Below are 21,416 nucleotides of genomic sequence, written 5' to 3' on the forward strand. Positions count from 1 at the left end.
CGGTGACAGGGAGACGGTGACAGAGAGACGGTGACAGAGAGACGGTGACAGAGAGACGGTGACAGAGAGACGGTGACAGAGAGACGGTGACAGGGAGACGGTGACAGAGAGACGGTGACAGAGAGACGGTGACAGAGAGACGGTGACAGGGAGACGGTGACAGGGAGACGGTGACAGAGAGACGGTGACAGAGAGACGGTGACAGAGAGACGGTGACAGAGAGACGGTGACGGAGAGACGGTGACGGAGAGACGGTGACGGAGAGACGGTGACGGAGAGACGGTGACAGAGACGGTGACAGGGAGACGGTGACAGAGAGACGGTGACAGAGACGGTGACAGGGAGACGGTGACAGAGAGACGGTGACAGAGAGACGGTGACAGAGAGACGGTGACGGAGAGACGGTGACGAAGAGACGGTGACGGAGAGACGGTGACAGAGACGGTGACAGGGAGGGTGACAGGGAGACGATGACAGAGAGACGGTGACAGAGACGGTGACAGGGAGACGGTGACAGAGAGACGGTGACAGAGAGACGGTGACAGGGAGACGGTGACAGAGAGACGGTGACAGAGAGACGGTGACAGAGAGACGGTGACAGGGAGACGGTGACAGGGAGACGGTGACAGAGAGACGGTGACAGAGAGACGGTGACAGAGAGACGGTGACAGAGAGACGGTGATAGAGAGACGGTGACAGAGAGACGGTGACGGAGAGACGGTGACGGAGAGACGGTGACGGAGAGACGGTGACGGAGAGACGGTGACAGAGACGGTGACAGGGAGACGGTGACAGAGAGACGGTGACAGAGACGGTGACAGGGAGACGGTGACAGAGAGACGGTGACAGAGAGACGGTGACAGAGAGACGGTGACAGAGAGACGGTGACGGAGAGACGGTGACGGAGAGACGGTGACGGAGAGACGGTGACAGAGACGGTGACAGGGAGACGGTGACAGAGAGACGGTGACAGAGAGACGGTGACAGAGAGACGGTGACAAAGAGACGGTGACGGAGAGACGGTGACGGAGAGACGGTGACGGAGAGACGGTGACGGAGAGACGGTGACAGAGACGGTGACAGGGAGACGGTGACAGAGAGACGGTGACAGAGAGACGGTGACGGAGAGACGGTGACGGAGAGACGGTGACGGAGAGACGGTGACGGAGAGACGGTGACGGAGAGACGGTGACGGAGAGACGGTGACAGAGACGGTGACAGGGAGACGGTGACAGAGAGACGGTGACAGAGACGGTGACAGAGAGACGGTGACAGGGAGACGGTGACAGAGAGACGGTGACAGAGACGGTGACAGAGAGACGGTGACAGGGAGACGGTGACAGAGAGACGGTGACAGAGAGACGGAGCTCTCTCCCACGTGACTTACGGAGAGCGGTACGAGGTGTGGAGATTCATGGAGATCCCGCTGGGGGGTTTTGTCCGACTGCTCCGGACAAAAACCACGCAACCGCCCACCCGCCCGGAGCTCAGCTCGGACTCACTCAGGGATGGAGGGGATCAAGACAGGCGAGAGGAGAGAGCGGAGGCGGGGGGGGGGGGGAACGATAGTAGGGAGGAGAGAGACAAAGCGGAGAGTGGGAGCATGGGCCCGAGTGAGAAGAGAGGCAAACGAAAGTCCATCGGTGAGAGACGCGGGGAAGAGAGAGAGAGAGAGGAGAGAGACGGAAGAGTGAGCGGGGTAGAAACAAGAAGGGAGCCATCGCTCGAGGCGGAGGAGTGCGGCAGGGTTGGTGGCGGGGGGGGGGGGGGGTCACAGCGCCTGCTGGGCGAGGGCGGCCGACACGTCGGAGGCGAGTGTGGAGAGGCGCGGCGACTCGAGGAGGTTGGCGCTGCCCGCGGAGCTCACGTTGCTGAGGCGACGCGGGGTGTGACCCGCCGACACGATGTCGGCGCCGTGGTCGGTGCGCGAGCGCGCCGACTCGCGGAAGTTCAGCTTGTGGCTCTCGATCTGCAGCGACGCGCACGGGAGTAACAAAACACACGGGAGACACGCACACACACACACACGCGACACGCGGAGACACTCACGCACACACGCACACACACACACACGACACACACGGGAGACACTCACGCACACACACGCACACACACGCACGCGGGAGACACTCACGCACACACGCACACACACACACGACACACACGGGAGACACTCACGCACACACGCACGCGGGAGACACGCGCGCGCGCACACACGCACACACACGACAAGCACGGGAGACACTCACACACACACACACACGCGCACACACGCACACACGCACACGCACACACACACACGACACGGGAGACACACACACACGCACGCGGAGACACTCACGCACACACACACGCGGGAGACACGCGCACACACACACACACGACAAGCACGGGAGACACTCACACACACACACGCGCACACACGCACACGCACACACACACACACGACACACACACACACACACACGACACGCACGAGCATGTTTACGCGCGAGACGGCGGTGGGGCCCCACTCGAGCCGCCCGGGGGAGCCAAGCGCGGGCCGACGTGAGAACCACGTCGCTCGCTCGCACGGTGTCCACCGCTCACTCGCGGAGAGGGAGGGAGGGAGGGGACGACTCGGGGAGAGAGAGAGGGAGGGGACGACTCGGGGAGAGAGAGAGAGAGGAGAGGGCTACTTGGGAGGCGCCAGGAGGAGGTGACGAGAAGCCGGCACTAAGAATTTCCCGAGCTCTGCAGTCCTCTACCCCATCCAAACAAAAAAGGCGGAGTGTCTACGTGTCGCTATCTTCTCCCGGCGAGCCGGCGTGTGGCTCCTCCTCGACTCCCATGCGGAGGGACTTTTACAGCGTGGAGTGAGAGGGGAGGGTGGGGTGAGAGTGGAGAGAGGAGAGGGGGTGAGAGGTGCTGGCCACCAGTCCCCTCACGGGTGCTGCTCGGCTAACAGCACTCGCCCCCAAGTCTGCTAAGACTACACGGGGGGGGACTTTGTCCCTGTACGAGCGAGCGAGCGAGCGGTGGCTTCACCCCACGCCCTACCCCGCCGGTCACGTTACATCCACGCCCAGTGGCCGCGACGCGACCGTTCGCACCGCCGGCGTCCAGGACCCACGTTACCTTGATGTTGCCTCCGCCGGGCGTGTGGGTCGTGTTGTCCAAGGACCCCACCTTGGACTTGGCCTTATCCTTGAACTCGAGCTTGTGGCTCTGGATCTGCACGTTCCCTCCGCCTGCACGAAGACAAAGATCCCCCCCAACGCGCGTGGCCTCAGCGGAAATGTTTGTCGGGCCGAGTGCCGTGAACGCCTACGGCGCCGACGGAGTGGGGGGGCAGAGGGCGGCCGGGACCACGCGTGGCGGATGTTGACGCGGCCTCATCGGAGAGGCCGCGGTGACGAAGGGGAGACGCGGGGACCGGTTGGACTCGGGTGTCCGTGTTCGTGGTGCAGCGCGCCGGGGGAAGTGCTGGCCACCCACCACCCCTCCCCACCCTCATGCGCCGTGCCGGCCTTCGTAGGCGCCGGCTGCCGCTCACTAACGGCGCCCGCCCTAGCAGCCGGCTAATCCTCTCCTGTTCCGAGACGCACTGCAAGTCGCGGGGCGGGTGGGCGCGTCTCCCCGTCCGCCGCAGAATCCTGGGTACGCGCGAGCGGCTCGGCGTTCAAGTCACTTAGAGAGGCGTAGCAGCAGCGGCGCCGTTGATTTTCAAGACGCCGTTACTCACCGCGGAGAACCGCAGCGGCGCCACCGACGCCGCTCTACGATCGCCGGCGACAAAACTGGTGCCAGGCGCCGTCCCGCGTGGCCTTTCACCTCCGATGCCGTTCCGATGACGCACGACGCGTTGTAGGGCGACGTAACACGTGTACGATGACGTAACACGCGTACGATGACGTAACACGTGTACGATGACGTAGCACGTGTACGATGATGTAACACGTGTACGATGACGTAGCACGCGTACGATGACGTAACACGCGTACGATGACGTAACACGTGTACGATGACGTAACACGTGTACGATGACGTAACACGTGTACGATGACGTAACACGTGTACGATGACGTAACACGCGTACGATGACGTAACACGTGTACGGTGACGTAGCAACGTGGACACGTACACATGGCAACGTACAGGTACCCAGTGGCGTCTCGTGACCTCTCCGCTAGATGGCGCTGTTGTGAGTGACCTCTGAATATTCGGTGTTCTAACAAGGGAAAACCTCGTCGTGTTATTGGCCTGCCCGTGAAAGCGATGCAACTGTCTTATCTACCAACGGTGAGGCATTTATAAACAAGGCGAAACAAAACAACATAGCACTCAAACGCTGTCCTCGCGGTCCTCAAGCCCACACTACACAACACATTTGACACTGCCAAAAGCCGAGAGGGTGCAAGCCGTGAGCTGCTATGTTTGCACAGTGCAACCTCGCGTCGTGACGTCGTCATTACAGCCACGGGCGCCTTCCTCACCCACCCTGAATGGGGTCTCAAACGGCGTGGCTACAATGCTCGAAGCTCATCATCGCAACGAACGAAGGGGAAATCTCTCTCACTCGGAGGACGCCTTCACAGCCGCCCCGACACCTCCCCGAGGCACAATTCAGACTGCGGCGTAGCAGCGGTTTCTAACACGAACAACTTTAAATGTTATCTTCATTAGGCAATGCGGATGTGTATGCTTTAACTTAGCTATTTCAATGCTAAATTCTATGCTAACTCCTTTGTCAAGGGGTGCCTCTGCGGATGTGTATGCTTTAACTTTAACATAGCCATTTCTGTGACCAGTCACAAGCTAATCACTCGGCCATTTCAATGCTAAATTATATGCTAATTCCTTTGTCAAGGCGCTTTGTTTCTTCTGACACAGCTTAAAGGTCGTGATCTGAACGTGGCTTTTTTCACTCCAGCGCTGTACTACCAGACAGTCTCGTCCCTTCACCTGATGAAGGCCGCTTGTGTTGTGGCCGAAACGTCGTGAGAATATTATTGTGTTATTTTATTTTATCAATTTATTATTTTATTCTCATTCTACGTGGTGACTTTACCGAAAGAACCAAAGAAGATGTATCGAGAAATATTTTCTATTGGAATTTTTTTTTCCCATCTCCAGCTGCTTGTTGGGACGGCGCCCCAACGCCCCGAGCGGACGAACCGCGCCTGCACGTAAACACGACGACGTACGTGCATCGGAACGGGAACGGGGTTAAAGGCTACGTGGGGGACCTTTGTGTTTGTGTGTATGTGTGCGTGTGTGCGTGTGTGTGTGTGCCTGTCATCTCAGTCATCTCAGTCATCTCAGTCAGTCGACCCGTGCCACCTGGGTCTGCCCAGTGACCTCCTGCCAGCGGGCGTTCGACACTTCACGTGGCCTCACGGTGCACATAGCCTGGCACAAGCGTCGTGGTGACGTCACCGCCACTTAGTGGCGAATGGCGGTTGTTGTTGTTGTGTGCCTGTGTGTGTGTGGACGGGTTCCGCAGGATTGGAAGGATGCCCTGGTGGTCCCCCTCTTTAAGAAGGGGGACCGCACAGACTGTAACAACTACAGGGGCATCTCACTCCTCAGTCTGCCGGGAAAGGTCCTGGCAAGGATTATTCAACATCGCCTTGCCAGGCACGCTGAGGAGAGGCTTGCGGAGCCCCAATGCGGTTTCAAGAAAGGGCGGTGCTGCACAGATGACATATTTTCTGTCCGTCTGCTACAGCAGAGGTGTAGGGAATTCCAACAAGACCTACATCTCTGCTTTATTGACCTGGTCAAGGCCTATGATACCATCAGTAGGCCTGGGCTCTGGGTTGTTCTTCGTGCTTTTGGAGTCCCTGACCCTCTGCTCACGATCATTAAGGACCTTCATGATGGTGAGCGGGCCCGGGTAAAACTACGTGGCCGGCAGTCAGAGCCATTCCCTGTACACCTTGGGGTGTGACAGGGATGTCCTCTGGCCCCCACATTATTTAACATCTATTTTGACCACGTAGTTCGTAAAAGCCTTCAATAGCTGTACCGGGGGAATCTCAATTTGGTACAGATATAATGAGAGGCTAATCGATGCCCGGGTGCGGTCAAGGGATGGCTCCCTATTGCTCATCCACGTTATGTATGCCAATGATTTGGTAATAGCTGCTCATTCAGAGGAGGAGTTGGAGACGCTGCTGCTGAGACTGGAACGTGCCACTAAGAGATGGGGCCTTACCATCAGCCCCACTAAAACTAAGCACCTGCCTGGGTATTTTGTACCATCGGACACTCCACCCCCACAACTCCCAATCGGTGATGGGGCAGTTGTAGAGAGAGTGGAGAGTTTCCCATACCTGGGCAGTGTGCTTATGACTGGCTCCAGTTTAACAGCAGAGGTCTCACTCCGAATCAGTCGAGCGGCAATATCTTTTCATCGGTTGCGTAACGCTGTGTGGAAGCTACCTGGTCTGTCGCTCCGCACTAAGCTTCAGGTCTTCTCGGCCACGGTCATTCCCTCCCTTCTCTACGCTTGCGAAACGTGGACCCCCCTAATGGAACATCTTCGCCGGTTAGAAACATTTAGGCTGGCCTGCCTACGATCCATCCTGGGTTTAACCAAACTGGATTGTGTGAGGAGCTCACAAATCCTTGAAAGATCTGGGCAGGGTCCCATCGGTGAGCTCCTCCGGCAGGCAAGGCTGCGATAGCTGGGTCATGTAGCCCGCATGCCCAGCCACCGCATGCCGAAACAGCTTTTGTTCGGCCGGATTGAGGGGGCTAAGCGGGCGCGGCACGGGCTAGAGAAGAGATGGAGTGATGTGGTACAGGAGGACGTGGAGCTGAGTGGACTTGCCGATGACTGGTACCAGCGGTGTCAAGATCGGCCTCTGTGGAGGAGGCTCGTGAAGGACGCTACTGGGCAGTTGGAGGCAGTCGCCCTCCAACAACAACGGAGGGCGGAGGAGCGACGCTCACAACAACGAGCGGAGTGCCGGGTGGCTAAAACACAGCAGGTTGGCACAGTAGGGGGCACAGGTGGTGCATCAGCCAGTCATCTCAGTCAGTCGACCCGTGGCACCTGGGTCTTGCCCCGTGACCTCCTGCCAGCGGGCGTTCGACACTTCACGTGGCCTCAAGGTGCACATGGCCTGGCACAAGCGTCGTGGTGACGTCACCGCCACTTAGTGGCGAATGGCTGTTGTTGTTGTTGTGCATGTTGTTGTGTGCGTGTGTGCGTGTGTGCATGTGTGTGTCCGTGTGTTTGTGTGTGTGTGTGTGCGTGTTGTTTCTGGAGAAAAAAAAGCGTCGTGATGACGTCACCGCCACTTAGTGGCGAATGGCGGTTGTTGTTGTGTGCGTGTGTGCATGTGTTTGTGCTTGTGCACGTCGCGAGGACACGGGGAGGGGGAGGTGGTGGTGGTGGTGGGGGGCGGGGGGGCGGCGCCGACGCACCAGGCTTGTGTCGCACGTTGTTGAAGGAGCCGCACTTGGAGCTCACGTTGGACAGGTCGATCTTCTTCGTGGTGATCTGGACCTGGATGCGCGGGCGGCACAGACGACACACCGGCGAGGAGGAGAGCGCCGGCCGTCGGCAGCAAAATCCGCACCGCGTTTTCACTCAAACCACCGCAACCCCCCCGCCCCCCCCCTCTCACCGGTCGCAGCAAAACGACGGTGACAACGAGATTTGCACCCGGAGGAGAAAAAAAGACGACATTAAATGTTTTCTATCGCCGCAGCAATAATAATAATGATGATGATGTTGATGTACACGTTGTCAATGTCCTTTCGCAAGACCATCCACTACCCAACATGGGAAAATTTGTTTTTACACAAAACAAAAGTTTCGACGAGGGGGGTGAGGGGGGGGGTGAGGGGGGGGGGGTGAGGGGGGGTGAGGGGGGGGTGAGGGGGGGTGAGTGAACAGAGAGAGCGTACACTCACATTCCCTCCGCCGGGCGAGTGCCTCAGGTTGGCCATGGAGTTGCACTTGGAGTTCACGTGGCTGTAGTCCTGCTTCTCACTGAAGACCTGCGTCTGCGTGGGACACGCGCCCGTGGATTAGCAAGCGAGCTGGTGGGGGGGAGCGATCGCTGGTTCACACTGCGGGTGACTGATCGCTGGTTAACACTGCCGGTGACTGATCGCTGGTTAACACTGCGGGTGACTGATCGCTGGTTAACACTGGGGGTGAGCGATCGCTGGTTAACAATGGGGGTGAGCGATCGCTGGTTAACACTGCGGGTGAGCGATCGCTGGTTAACACTGGGGGTGAGCGATCGCTGGTTAACACTGCGGGTGAGCGATCGCTGGTTAACACTGGGGGTGAGCGATCGCTGGTTAACACTGCGGGTGAGCGATCGCTGGTTAACACTGTGGGTGAGTGATCGCTGGTTAACACTGCGGGTGAGTGATCGCTGGTTAACACTGCGGGTGACTGATCGCTGGTTAACACTGGGGGTGAGCGATCACTGGTTAACACTGCGGGTGAGCGATCGCTGGTCAACACTGCGGGTGAGTGATCGCTGGTTAACACTGCGGGTGAGTGATCACTGGTTAACACTGCGGGTGAGCGATCGCTGGTTAACACTGCAGGTGAGTGATCGCTGCTTAACACTGCGGGTGAGTGATCGCTGGTTAACACTGCGGGTGAGTGATCGCTGGTTAACACTGCGGGTGAGTGATCGCTGGTTAACACTGCGGGTGAGTGATCGCTGGTTAACACTGCGGGTGAGCGATCACTGGTTCACACTGCGGGTGACTGATCGCTGGTTAACACTGCCGGTGACTGATCGCTGGTTAACACTGCGGGTGACTGATCGCTGGTTAACACTGGGGGTGAGCGATCGCTGGTTAACAATGGGGGTGAGCGATCGCTGGTTAACACTGCGGGTGAGCGATCGCTGGTTAACACTGGGGGTGAGCGATCGCTGGTTAACACTGCGGGTGAGCGATCGCTGGTTAACACTGGGGGTGAGCGATCGCTGGTTAACACTGCGGGTGAGCGATCGCTGGTTAACACTGTGGGTGAGTGATCGCTGGTTAACACTGCGGGTGAGTGATCGCTGGTTAACACTGCGGGTGACTGATCGCTGGTTAACACTGGGGGTGAGCGATCACTGGTTAACACTGCGGGTGAGCGATCGCTGGTCAACACTGCGGGTGAGTGATCGCTGGTTAACACTGCGGGTGAGTGATCACTGGTTAACACTGCGGGTGAGCGATCGCTGGTTAACACTGCAGGTGAGTGATCGCTGCTTAACACTGCGGGTGAGTGATCGCTGGTTAACACTGCGGGTGAGTGATCGCTGGTTAACACTGCGGGTGAGTGATCGCTGGTTAACACTGCGGGTGAGTGATCGCTGGTTAACACTGCGGGTGAGTGATCGCTGGTTAACACTGCAGGTGAGTGATCGCTGGTTAACACTGCGGGTGAGTGATCGCTGGTTAACACTGCGGGTGAGCGATCACTGGTTAACACTGCGGGTGAGTGATCGCTGGTTAACACTGCGGGTGAGTGATCGCTGGTTAACACTGCGGGTGAGTGATCACTGGTTAACACTGCGGGTGACTGATCGCTGGTTAACACTACGGGTGAGTGATCGCTGGTTAACACTGCGGGTGAGCGATCACTGGTTAACACTGCGGGTGAGCGATCGCTGGTTAACACTGCGGCTCGTGCCGCTCACAACCTGACCCCGACCTGACCCCGGCCTGACCCCGGCCTGACCCCGACCTGACCCCGACCTGACCCCGGCCTGACCCCGCTGCTTGGAGCCCCACGGCAGACTGGAACTGTGGAGGCCGCTGCCCTTGCACTCACGAGCCGGCGGCGGCCAGCGGGTGGCGCTGAAGAGTCGCAGAGCCCCGTGACAAACCACACCACAAAGCTGAGAGCCCCACGTGAACCCAGAGACCCCCACCTGAACCCAGAGACCCCCCACGTGAACCCAGAGACCTCCACGGAGACCCCCCCACCTGAACCCAGAGACCCCCACCTGAACCCAGAGACCCCCACGTGAACCCAGAGACCCCCACCTGAACCCAGAGACCCCCACCTGAACCCAGAGACCTCCACGTGAACCCAGAGACCCCCACCTGAACCCAGAGACCCCCCCTCACCTGAACCCAGGAGACCCCCCACCTGAACCCAGAGACCCCCCCTCACCTGAACCCAGAGACCCCCACCTGAACCCAGAGACCCCCCACCTGAACCCAGAGACCCCCCTCACCTGAACCCAGAGACCCCCACCTGAACCCAGAGACCCCCCACCTGAACCCAGAGACCCCCCTCACCTGAACCCAGAGACCCCCACCTGAACCCAGAGACCCCCCACCTGAACCCAGAGACCCCCACCTGAACCCAGAGACCCCCCACCTGAACCCAGAGACCCCCACCTGAACCCAGAGACCCCCACCTGAACCCAGAGACCCCCACCTGAACCCAGAGACCCCCCACCTGAACCCAGAGACCCCCACCTGAACCCAGAGACCCCCCCACCTGAACCCAGAGACCCCCCACCTGAACCCAGAGACCCCCCCCACCTGAACCCAGAGACCCCCACCTGAACCCAGAGACCCCCCACCTGAACCCAGAGACCCCCCCTCACCTGAACCCAGAGACCCCCACCTGAACCCAGAGACCCCCCACCTGAACCCAGAGACCCCCCCTCACCTGAACCCAGAGACCCCCACCTGAACCCAGAGACCCCCCACCTGAACCCAGAGACCCCCTTCACCTGAACCCAGAGACCCCCACCTGAACCCAGAGACCCCCACCTGAACCCAGAGACCCCCCACCTGAACCCAGAGACCCCCCACCTGAACCCAGAGACCTCCACGTGAACCCAGAGACCCCCCCCACCTGAACCCAGAGACCCCCCACCTGAACCCAGAGACCCTCCACCTGAACCCAGAGACCCGCCCAGAGACCCCACCTGAACCCAGAGACCCCCCACCTGAACCCAGAGACCCTCCACCTGAACCCAGAGACCCTCCACCTGAACCCAGAGACCCCCCCCACCTGAACCCAGAGACCCCCCACCTGAACCCAGAGACCCTCCACCTGAACCCAGAGACCCTCCACCTGAACCCAGAGACCCTCCACCTGAACCCAGAGACCCCCACCTGAACCCAGAGACCCCCCACCTGAACCCAGAGACCCTCCACCTGAACCCAGAGACCCCCCCACCTGAACCCAGAGACCCTCCACCTGAACCCAGAGACCCCCCACCTGAACCCAGAGACCTTCACCTGAACCCAGAGACCCCCCACCTGAACCCAGAGACCCCCCCCACCTGAACCTAGAGACCCTCCACCTGAACCCAGAGACCCCCCACTACCAAGCTGAGACCCCCACCTGCCCCCCTCCCCTACCTGCCCCCCTCCCCTGCCCCCACCTGCCCCTCCCCCACCTGCCCCCCTCCCCCGCCCCCACCTGCCCCTCAGCAGGCTGGTGTTTGCCGTTGCCGTGGGAGGATATCTTAGAGCGCACGTGTGAGAGGTCGAGCTGGGCCGGAGGGGTCGTGACCTCGCGGGGTCGAGCGGCGCGGGGCGCCGATCGAATGATCGCCACCTTGTCCCTGCGACGCGCACAAACACAACAGGAGGCCTTTGACGGGCTGTCGGGGCGACAGTTGATGGCCGGCGCTTCAGGAGCCCCGGCACCGCGCCGCGCCCGGCCGCCTTTGTCTCCCCGGTGCCGATGTATGAGGCACGGCACCGGGGGGTGCTCGCTTAAAGGCTGAGTCGACCTAGGGGAGGCCGAGGGGCGGTTCAGATAAACGTCGCTGGCGTTGGCCGCGGGCGGGAATCGAACCTCGTGCCGTGGAGTTGGTAGAAGCGCGGCACGCTAACACACACACACACAGACACGTACACACACACACACAGACACGTACACACACACACACAGACACGTACACACACACACACACACAGACGCTAACACACACACACACGCTAACACACACACACTGACACGTATACACACACTAACACAGACACGTACACACACACACACACAGACGCTAACACACACACGTATACACACACACGTACACACACACGCTAACACACACACGCTAACACACACACGTACACAAACACACGTACACACACGTACACACACACGCTAACAACAACAACCGCCATTCGCCACTAAGTGGCGGTGACGTCACCACGACGCTTGTGCCAGGCCATGTGCACCCTGAGGCCACGTGAAGTGTCGAACGCCCGCTGGCAGGAGGTCACGGGGCAGACCCAGGTGCCACGGGTCGACTGACTGAGATGACTGGCTGATGCACCACCTGTGCCCCCTACTGTGCCAACCTGCTGTGCTTTAGCCACCCGGCGCTCCGCTCGCTGTTGCGAGCGTCGCTCCTCCGCCCTCCGTTGTTGTTGGAGGGCGACTGCCTCCAACTGCCCAGTAGCATCCTTCACGAGCCTCCTCCACAGAGGCCGATCTTGACACCGCTGGTACCAGTCATCGGCAAGTCCACTCAGCTCCACGTCCTCCTGTACCACATCACTCCATCTCTTCTCTAGCCCGTGCCGCGCCCGCTTAGCCCCCTCAATCCGGCCAAACAAAAGCTGTTTCGGCATGCGGTGGCTGGGCATGCGGGCTACATGACCCAGCCATCGCAGCCTTGCCTGCCGGAGGAGCTCACCGATGGGACCCTGCCCAGATCTTTCAAGGATTTGTGAGCTCCTCACACAATCCAGTCTGGTTAAACCCAGGATGGATCGTAGGCAGGCCAGCCTAAATGTTTCTAACCGGCGAAGATGTTCCATTAGGGGGGTCCACGTTTCGCAAGCGTAGAGAAGGGAGGGAATGACCGTGGCCGAGAAGACCTGAAGCTTAGTGCGGAGCGACAGACCAGGTAGCTTCCACACAGCGTTACGCAACCGATGAAAAGATATTGCCGCTCGACTGATTCGGAGTGAGACCTCTGCTGTTAAACTGGAGCCAGTCATAAGCACACTGCCCAGGTATGGGAAACTCTCCACTCTCTCCACAACTACCCCATCACCGATTGGGAGTTGTGGGGGTGGAGTGTCCGATGGTACAAAATACCCAGGCAGGTGCTTAGTTTTGGTGGGGCTGATGGTAAGGCCCCACCTCTTAGTGGCACGCTCCAGTCTCAGCAGCAGCGTCTCCAACTCCTCCTCTGACTGAGCAGCTATTACCAAATCATCAGCATACATAACGTGGTTGAGCAATAGGGAGCCATCCCTTGACCGCACCCGGGCATCGATTAGCCTCCCATTATATCTGTACCATATGGAGATTCCCCCGGTACAGCTATTGAAGGCTTCACGAACTACGTGGTCAAAATAGATGTTAAATAATGTGGGAGCCAGAGGACATCCCTGTCGCACCCCAAGGTGTACAGGGAATGACTCTGACTCCCGGCCACGTAGTTTTACCCGGGCCCGCTCACCATCATGAAGGTCCTTAATGATCGTGAGCAGAGGGTCAGGTACTCCAAAAGCATGAAGAACGACCCAGAGCCCAGGCCTACTGATGGTATCATAGGCCTTGACCAGGTCAATAAAGCAGAGATGTAGGTCTTGTTGGAATTCCCTACACCTCTGCTGTAGCAGACGGACAGACGTAGACACAGACACGTATACACACACGTATACGTATACACACACGTATACACACACACGCTAACACACACACGCTAACACACACGCTAACACACACACGCTAACACACACACGTAAACACACACACGTAAACACACACACGTATACACAGACACGTACACACACACACGTACGCATCACCCTATATTGCTATATTTTATGTAATTAATGGATTTTTTTTTACTTTGCTCATTTGAATATCGAACAAAAAATTTGTTGATGGGGGCGGGGGCCTTGAGGGAGGGGGGTGGGGAGAGGGGGGGGCACGGGTGGGGGGTGGAGAGGGGGGGGCACGGGTGGGGGGTGGAGAGGGGGGGGGCACGGGTGGGGGGTGGAGAGGGGAGGGGGCACGGGTGGGGAGGGGGGCACCTGTAACTCTCCCCCCACGCTCCCCCACGCTCCCCCTCCGCCCCACTGACCCACACCCCCCCGTGCCCCCCAGCCCCACACCCCCCCCGGCTCACCGCACGGGCGTGGGCGTGGAGTGGGGGCGGCTCAGCGGGGTGAGGATCCCGCTCCAGTGGTTGAGGCTCCCGGGAGTGCCCGGGGTCGTGGGGGTCGTGGTGCCGCTCTTCTTGCGGGGTCGCGACGGCTTCGACGACGACGACGACGAACTCTTCCCTCCCCCGCCTCCCCCGCCTCCCCCGCCCCCCGCCGCCGACGATGCCGCTGATGACGGCTGCGAGGAGCTGGCGCCGCCGCCGCCGCCGCCCCGTGCTGACGCTGCTCCCTGCGGTGGCGAGGTGATGCCTGCGGGGTGAGAGGGGAGAGGGGAGAGAGGGGAGAGAGGTGAAAGGGGAGAGTGGAGAGAGGAGAGGAGAGAGTGAAGAGAGGGGAGAGAGGGGAGAGTGTAGAGGAGAGAGGGGAGAGAGGTGAGAGGGGAGAGGAGAGAGTGGAGAGAGGGGAGAGAGGGGAGAGGGGAGAGAGTGTAGAGGGGAGAGGAGAGAGTGAAGAGAGGGGAGAGAGGGGAGAGTGTAGAGGAGAGAGGGGAGAGAGGTGAGAGGGGAGAGGAGAGAGTGGAGAGAGGGGAGAGAGGGGAGAGTGTAGAGGAGAGAGGGGAGAGAGGTGAGAGGGGAGAGGGGAGAGTGGAGAGAGGGGAGAGAGGGGAGAGGGGAGAGTGGAGTGTGGGGCGAGCGGGGAGAGAGGGGAGAGAGGTGAGAGGGGAGACGGGAGAGTGGAGAGAGGGGCGAGAGGGGAGAGAGGGGAGAGAGGGGAGGAGAGAGGAGGGGGGAGACGGGAGAGTGGAGAGAGGGAAGGAGTGTGGGGCGAGAGGGGAGAGAGGGGAGAGAGGTGAGAGGGGAGAGAGGGGAGGAGTGTGGGGTGAGAGGGGAGAGAGGGGAGAGAGGTGAGAGGGGACAGGAGAGAGTGGAGAGAGGGGAGAGAGGGGAGGAGTGTGGGGTGAGAGGGGAGAGAGGGGAGAGAGGGGAGAGGGGAGACGGGAGAGGGGAGAGAGGGGAGGAGTGTGGGGTGAGAGGGGAGAGAGGGGAGAGGGGTGTGGTGCTGGTCACCCACCCCCTCATACGGCGTGCTGGCCTTTATAGGTGTTACTCGCTTTCAACACTTGCCCCAAGTCTGTTGAGACTATACGGGTGAGCGACTGTGAACGGCGTGTGAGAGTGAGTGCAAGTGAGAGTGAGTGCGAATGAGTGAGCGAGAGTGAATGAGTGAGCGAGTGTGAGTGAACAAGAGTGAATGAGCGAGTAAGTGAGAGTGAGCGAGTGAATGTGAGTGAGTAAGAGTGTGTGAGTGAGTGAGAGTGTGTGAGTGAATGTGAGCGAGTGAGTGAGCGAGTGTGAGAGAGCGAGTGAGTGAGCGAGTGGGTGAGCGAGTGGGTGAGCGAGTGTGAGACAGCGAGTGAGGGAGTGTGAGTGAGCGAGTGAGTGAGCAAGTGTGAGAAAGCGAGTGAGTGAGCGAGTGTGAGTGAGCGAGTGAGTGAGCAAGTGAGTGAGCGAGTGTGAGAGAGCGAGTGAGTGAGCGAGTGAGTGAGTGAGTGTGAGAGAGCGAGTGAGTGAGCGAGTGAGTGAGCGAGAGTTAGAGAGCGAGTGAGTGAGCAAGTGAGTGAGCGAGTGAGTGAGCGAGTGAGTGAGCGAGTGTGAGAGAGCGAGTGAGTGAGCGAGTGAGTGAGCGAGTGAGTGAGTGTGAGTGAGCGAGTGAGAGAGCGAGTGAGTGAGTGAGTGTGAGAGCAAGTGAGTGAGTGAGTGTGAGAGAGCAAGTGAGTGAGTGAGTGTGAGAGAGCGAGTGAGTGAGCAAGTGAGTGAGCGAATGAGTGAGCGAGCAAGTGAGTGAGCGAGTGTGAGTGAGCGAGTGTGAGAGAGCGAGTGAGTGAGCGAGTGTGAGAGAGCGAGTGTGAGGGCGCAAGTGTGTGAGCGAGTGAGAGAGCGAGTGAGTGAGTGAGCGAGTGAGTGAGCGAGTGTGAGAGAGCAAGTGTGTGAGCGAGTGAAAGAGCGAGTGAGTGAGCGAGTGGGTGAGCGAGTGAGTGAGCGAGTGTGAGAGAGCGAGTATGAATGAGCGAGTGTGCAAATTTGTGAGTGTGAGAGAGCGAAGTGAGTGAGCGAGTGAGTGAGTGTGAGTGAGCGAGTGAGTGAGCGAGTGTGAGAGCGAGTGAGAGAGCGAGTGAGTGAGCGAGTGAGTGAGTGACTGTGAGAGAGCGAGTGTGAGAGAGCGAGTGAGTGAGCGAGTGAGAGAGCGAGTGAGTGAGCGAGTGTGAGAGAGCGAGTGAGTGAGCGAGTGAGTGAGCGAGTGTGAGTGAGCAAGTGTGAGAGAGCGAGTGAGTGAGCGAGTGTGAGAGAACGAGTGAGTGAGCGAGTGAGTGAACGAGTGTGAGTGAGCGAATGAGTGAGCGAGTGAGTGAACGAGTGAGTGAGCGAGTGGGTGAGCGAGTGAGTGAGCGAGTGAGAGAGCGAGTGAGAGAGCGAGTGAGTGAGCGAGTGAGAGAGTGAGTGAGTGAGCGAGTGAGCGAGTGTGAGAGAGCAAGTGTGTGAGTGAGTGAGAGAGCGAGTGAGTGAGCGAGTGGGTGAGCGAGTGAGTGAGCGAGTGTGTGAGCGAGTGAGAGAGCGAGTGAGTGAGCGAGTGGGTGAGCGAGTGAGTGAGCGAGTGTGAGAGAGCGAGTATGAATGAGCGAGTGTGAGAGAGTGAGCAAATTTGTGAGTGTGAGAGAGCGAGTGAGTGAGCGAGTGTGAGTGAGCGAGTGAGTGAGCGAGTGAGTGAGCGAGTGTGAGAGAGCAAGTGTGTGAGCGAGTGAAAGAGCGAGTGAGTGAGCGAGTGGGTGAGCGAGTGAGTGAGCGAGTGAGTGAGCGAGTGAGTGAGCGAGTGTGAGAGGGCGAGTGAGTGAGCGAGTGAGTGAGTGAGTGTGAGAGAGCGAGTGTGAGAGAGTGAGTGAGTGAGCGAGTGTGAGTGAGCGAGTGTGAGTGAGCGAGTGAGCATGAGCGAGCGAGCGTTATTGAGTGATAGTGAGTGAGTGTGCGATTGTGAGTGAGCGAGTATGAATGAGCGAGTGTGAGAGAGTGAGCAAATTTGTGAGTGTGAGTGAGTGACCGAGTGAGTGAGTGAGAGATAGTGAGCGAGTGTGAGCGAGTGAGTGAGCGAAGGTGAGCGAGCGAGCGTGAGCGAGTGTGAGCGAGTGAGATTAAGTGACTGAGTGAGCGAGTGTGAGTGAGCGAGTGTGAGTGAGTGAGCAGATTAGCGAGTGTGAGTGAGTGACCGAGTGAGTGGCCGAGTGAGTGAGCGTGTGAGCGAGTGTGAGCGAGTGAGCAAGTGAGCGAGCGAGTGTGAGCGAGCGAGTGTGAGCGAGCGAGTGTGAGCGAGCGAGTGTGAGCGAGCGAGTGTGAGCGAGCGAGTGGACTTCTCACTTGTGGGGCGGGCGGGCGTGCCGGTCTTTGTGCCGGTGGTGGTGGTGGCGGCGGCGGCAGCGGTGGCCGGGATGGGCTTGGGGATGGCGGTCGGCTTGGGAAGGCCGGAGCGCCGCTCCCCCATCTTGCCGTCCTGGGGAAGGAGGGCCGCGCACGGCCGGAGCGCGGTGCGGATCAGGCGAGCCGCCCCGGTCAATACCGGCGACCCGCGCGCACTTAACCGGTAAATGCGCACACCGGGGCCAAATTGGCTCGCCGTGTACGCGACGGAGAACCAGTGCCAGATTAATCGAGGTGCGGGGGCCTGTAAGATGTGTTGTTATAAAGGGACCCTAAATTTAAAAAACAAATATTAAAACACAAATTTTTAACTTGCATGGTAAAGTAATTGTATTTTTTCACTTGCTATACAGCCGGAAATACGACAAATCGCTAACCTTAAAACACCTGGTCATTCATAAAAGTCGAAGGCGGTCTAGTACTATAGTAATAGAGCAAGTGCAGAATCACTGAACCGGAATTGATAGCTTGAAGCATTTAGAGCGGGGTCCTTGAAAGTGCGGGGCCCATAGCTACTACTACATATGTAGGTAGTATGTAGTAGCTACTACTACAGATGTAGTAGTAGCTACTACTACTACATATGTAGAACCTACTACTACATATGTAGTAGCTACTACTACATGTGTAGTAGTAGCTACTACTACACATGTAGCTACTACTACATATGTAGAACCTACTACTACATATGTAGTAGTAGCTACTACTACATATGTAGAACCTACTACTACATATGTAGTAGTAGCTACTACTACATGTGTAGTAGTAGCTACTACTACACATGTAGCTACTACTACATATGTAGTAGCTACTACTACATATGTCGTAGTAGCTACATATGTAGTAGCTACTACTACATATGTAGCTACTACTACATATGTAGTAGTAGCTACTAGTAGTAGCTACTACTACATATGTAGTACTAGTAGTAGCTACTACTACATATGTAGTAGTAGCTACTACTACATATGTAGCTACTACATATGTAGTAGTAGCTACATATACATATGTAGTAGTAGCTACATATGTAGTAGTAGCTACTACTACATATGTAGCTACTACTACATATGTAGAAGCTACTACTACATATGTAGTAGTAGCTACTACTACGTACATTTGTAGAAGCTACTACTACATATGTAGTAGTAGCTACTACTACGTACATTTGTAGAAGCTACTACTACATATGTAGTAGTAGCTACTACTACATATGTAGCTACTACTACGTACATTTGTAGAAGCTACTACTACATATGTAGTAAGACACACGAGTGGCATCTCGCAAGCACACGCAGCAGGCAGCAATACCCCCTCCTCCTCCCCAATCCCACACACTCCTGGTAGACTCGTGCCAGATTTTAGGGCCGGGCGCTGTGCTACCTTGAGCCGCACAGGGACATCTGCCACTGGGGGCGCCCTTGGCGTGATGGGGGGAGGGCCGTGCCCGTAATGTTCGTGCCAGCTGCATGCAAAAGCTCGCAACATTCTGAACGTGACAACAATAGAAATCGGCAATCTTCTCACCCGACACTCGTCCCTGGGTGACTGCGAGCGAGCGAGCGAGCCAGCCAATCGTGTCAGCCAAAACCCCTTGGCACCCTGCCTCTGTCCCGTGGCCTCGTGTCATCGTGGTATCCCACACTTCACGTGGCCTCCTAAGAGAGCAACCTAGCCTGGCACGAGCTCCGCGGTGACGTCACCGCCACGTGACGAGGGAGAGGCGGGACTCATCGGTGGTGCACACACACACAGAGCGAGCCACCGGCGCAGGGCGTGCAGGGCGAGGACAACGGGAGGGGTTGATGTTTGTGATCCGGTTCGAGGCTGACGGGTCGTCGGTCAGCGTGCCACCGTACCTTGCCCGGAGCTCCGTAGGCCTGGTCGCCGCCATCCTCGCTCACGGCTTCTGCAGGATAACGAAGCGAACCAGATGAGAGCGGGAAGGAAAACTCGCAGACGGCGAAACGAGCACGGCCACGCGCCCCGCCCCCCTCCCGACAGAGATGAGCGCTACACGACGGACAGCGGTGTGGGCGGAGCGCCGTGACATCGTCGTAGATGGAGAGAGCCAACAACCCCCCGCTACCCACCACCCAGAGAGAGAGAGAGAGAGGACGACTCGGAGAGAGAGAGGACGACTCGGATAGAGAGAGAGGACGACTCAGAGAGAGAGAGGACGACTCAGAGAGAGAGAGAGAAAGGACGACTCAGAGAGAGAGGACGACTCAGAGAGAGAGGACGACTCAGAGATAGAGAAAGGACGACTCAGAGAGAGAGGACGACTCAGAGAGAGAGGACAACTCAGAGAGAGGACGACTCAGAGAGAGAGAGAGGACGACTGAGAGAGAGAGGACGACTGAGAGAGAGAGCGGACGACTCCGAGAAAGAGAGCGGACGACTCAGAGAGAGGACGACTCAGAGAGAGAGAGGACGACTCAGAGAGGGCGACTCAGAGAGGACGAGAGGACGACTCAGAGAGGACGACTCAGAGAGAGAGGACGACTCAGAGAGGACGACTAAGAGAGGACGACTCAGAGAGAGAGGACGACTCAGAGAGAGAGGACAACTCAGAGAGAGAGGGTGACTCAGAGAGGACGACTCAGAGAGGACGACTCAGAGAGAGAGAGGACGACTCAGAGAGAGAGGACGACTCAGAGAGAGAGAGGACGACTCAGAGAGGACGACTCAGAGAGAGAGGGCGACTCAGAGAGAGAGAGGACGACTCAGAGAGAGAGGACGACTCAGAGAGAGAGGATGACTCAGAGAGAGGACGACTCAGAGAGAGAGGACGACTCAGAGAGAGAGGGTGACTCAGAGAGAGAGGATGACTCAGAGAGAGAGGACGACTCAGAGAGAGAGGGCGACTCAGAGAGAGAGAGGACGACTCAGAGAGGGCGACTCAGAGAGAGAGAGGACGACTCAGAGAGGACGACTCAGAGAGAGGACGACTCAGAGAGAAAGGACGACTCAGAGAGAGAGAACGACTCAGAGAGAGAGAGGACGACTCAGAGAGAGAAAGGACGACTCAGAGAGAGAAAGGACGACTCAGAGAGAGGGAGAGGACGACTCAGAGAGAGAGGACGACTCAGAGAGAGAGGACGACTCAGAGAGAAAGGACGACTCAGAGAGAAAGGACGACTCAGAGAGAGAGGACGACTCAGAGAGAAAGGACGACTCAGAGAGAAAGGACGACTCAGAGAGAGAGGACGACTCAGAGAGAGAGGACGACTCAGAGAGAGAGGACGACTCAGAGAGAGAAAGAGGACGACTCAGAGAGAGAGGACGACTCAGAGAGAGAGAGGACGACTCAGAAGCGCCAGGAGGAGGGACCGCAGAATAGGAGCAGGAAGGCAGCAGTAGTCAAGCGACGAGTTGGCACCACCAACATTGTTTAAGCTCTGCGTTCCTCTACATATCAAGGTGTTATCTGACAATGGAATGTTTACACTTGGGAGGAAACCAGAGCAGCCGATGGAACAGACGGAGTCCACAATTGTTGTACCGGCTGGAGAGCTCGAGCCTCCTGATGATGATGGTGACAGTGGTGATGATGAAGGGGATGGTGGTGATGATGATGATAATGATGATGGTGACAGTGATGATGGTGACAGTGGTGATGATGGTGATGATAGTGGTGATGATGACAGTGGTGATGATGGGGATGATGACAGTGGTGATGATGGGGATGATGGTGATGATGAAGGGGATGGTTTTGATGATGATAATGATGATGGTGATGATGATAATGATAATGGTGACAGTGATGATGATGGTGACAGTGGTGATGATGGTGATGATAGTGGTAATGATGACAGTGGTGATGATGGGCTGATGACAGTGGTGATGATGGGGATGATGGTGATGATAAAGGGGAAGGTGGTGATGATGATG

At 57.9% G+C, this 21,416-nt stretch overlaps 1 protein-coding gene across 4 annotated transcripts in view; it reads right to left on the reverse strand.

The window, feature by feature from the left end:
• Window positions 1-1,411: 1,411 nt before the first annotated feature.
• LOC116954723 (microtubule-associated protein tau-like) overlaps window positions 1,412-21,416 on the reverse strand; it is a 45,242-nt gene continuing 25,237 nt past the window's right edge. The window contains exons 3-10 of one of the 4 annotated variants that reach the window (XM_032975470.2): window positions 19,382-19,431; window positions 17,466-17,598; window positions 14,082-14,367; window positions 11,459-11,546; window positions 7,909-7,995; window positions 7,417-7,498; window positions 3,118-3,230; window positions 1,412-1,969 (exon numbers count right to left, since the gene is read on the reverse strand). In XM_032975470.2, coding sequence (XP_032831361.1) covers window positions 1,772-1,969; window positions 3,118-3,230; window positions 7,417-7,498; window positions 7,909-7,995; window positions 11,459-11,546; window positions 14,082-14,367; window positions 17,466-17,598; window positions 19,382-19,431 — 1,037 coding nt within the window. In that variant the 3' untranslated portion in view covers window positions 1,412-1,771. Of the gene's footprint in view, window positions 1,970-3,117; window positions 3,231-7,416; window positions 7,499-7,908; window positions 8,002-11,401; window positions 11,547-14,081; window positions 14,368-17,465; window positions 17,599-19,381; window positions 19,432-21,416 lie in introns of all 4 variants that reach the window. The other 3 variants (XM_032975469.2, XM_032975468.2, XM_032975467.2) reach the window with 3 other exon arrangements.

Source organism: Petromyzon marinus, chromosome 56 (assembly GCF_048934315.1).
Source record: "Petromyzon marinus isolate PM22_M1 ecotype Great Lakes invasive population chromosome 56, UKy_Petmar_22M1.pri1.0, whole genome shotgun sequence".
NCBI lineage: Eukaryota > Metazoa > Chordata > Hyperoartia > Petromyzontiformes > Petromyzontidae > Petromyzon > Petromyzon marinus.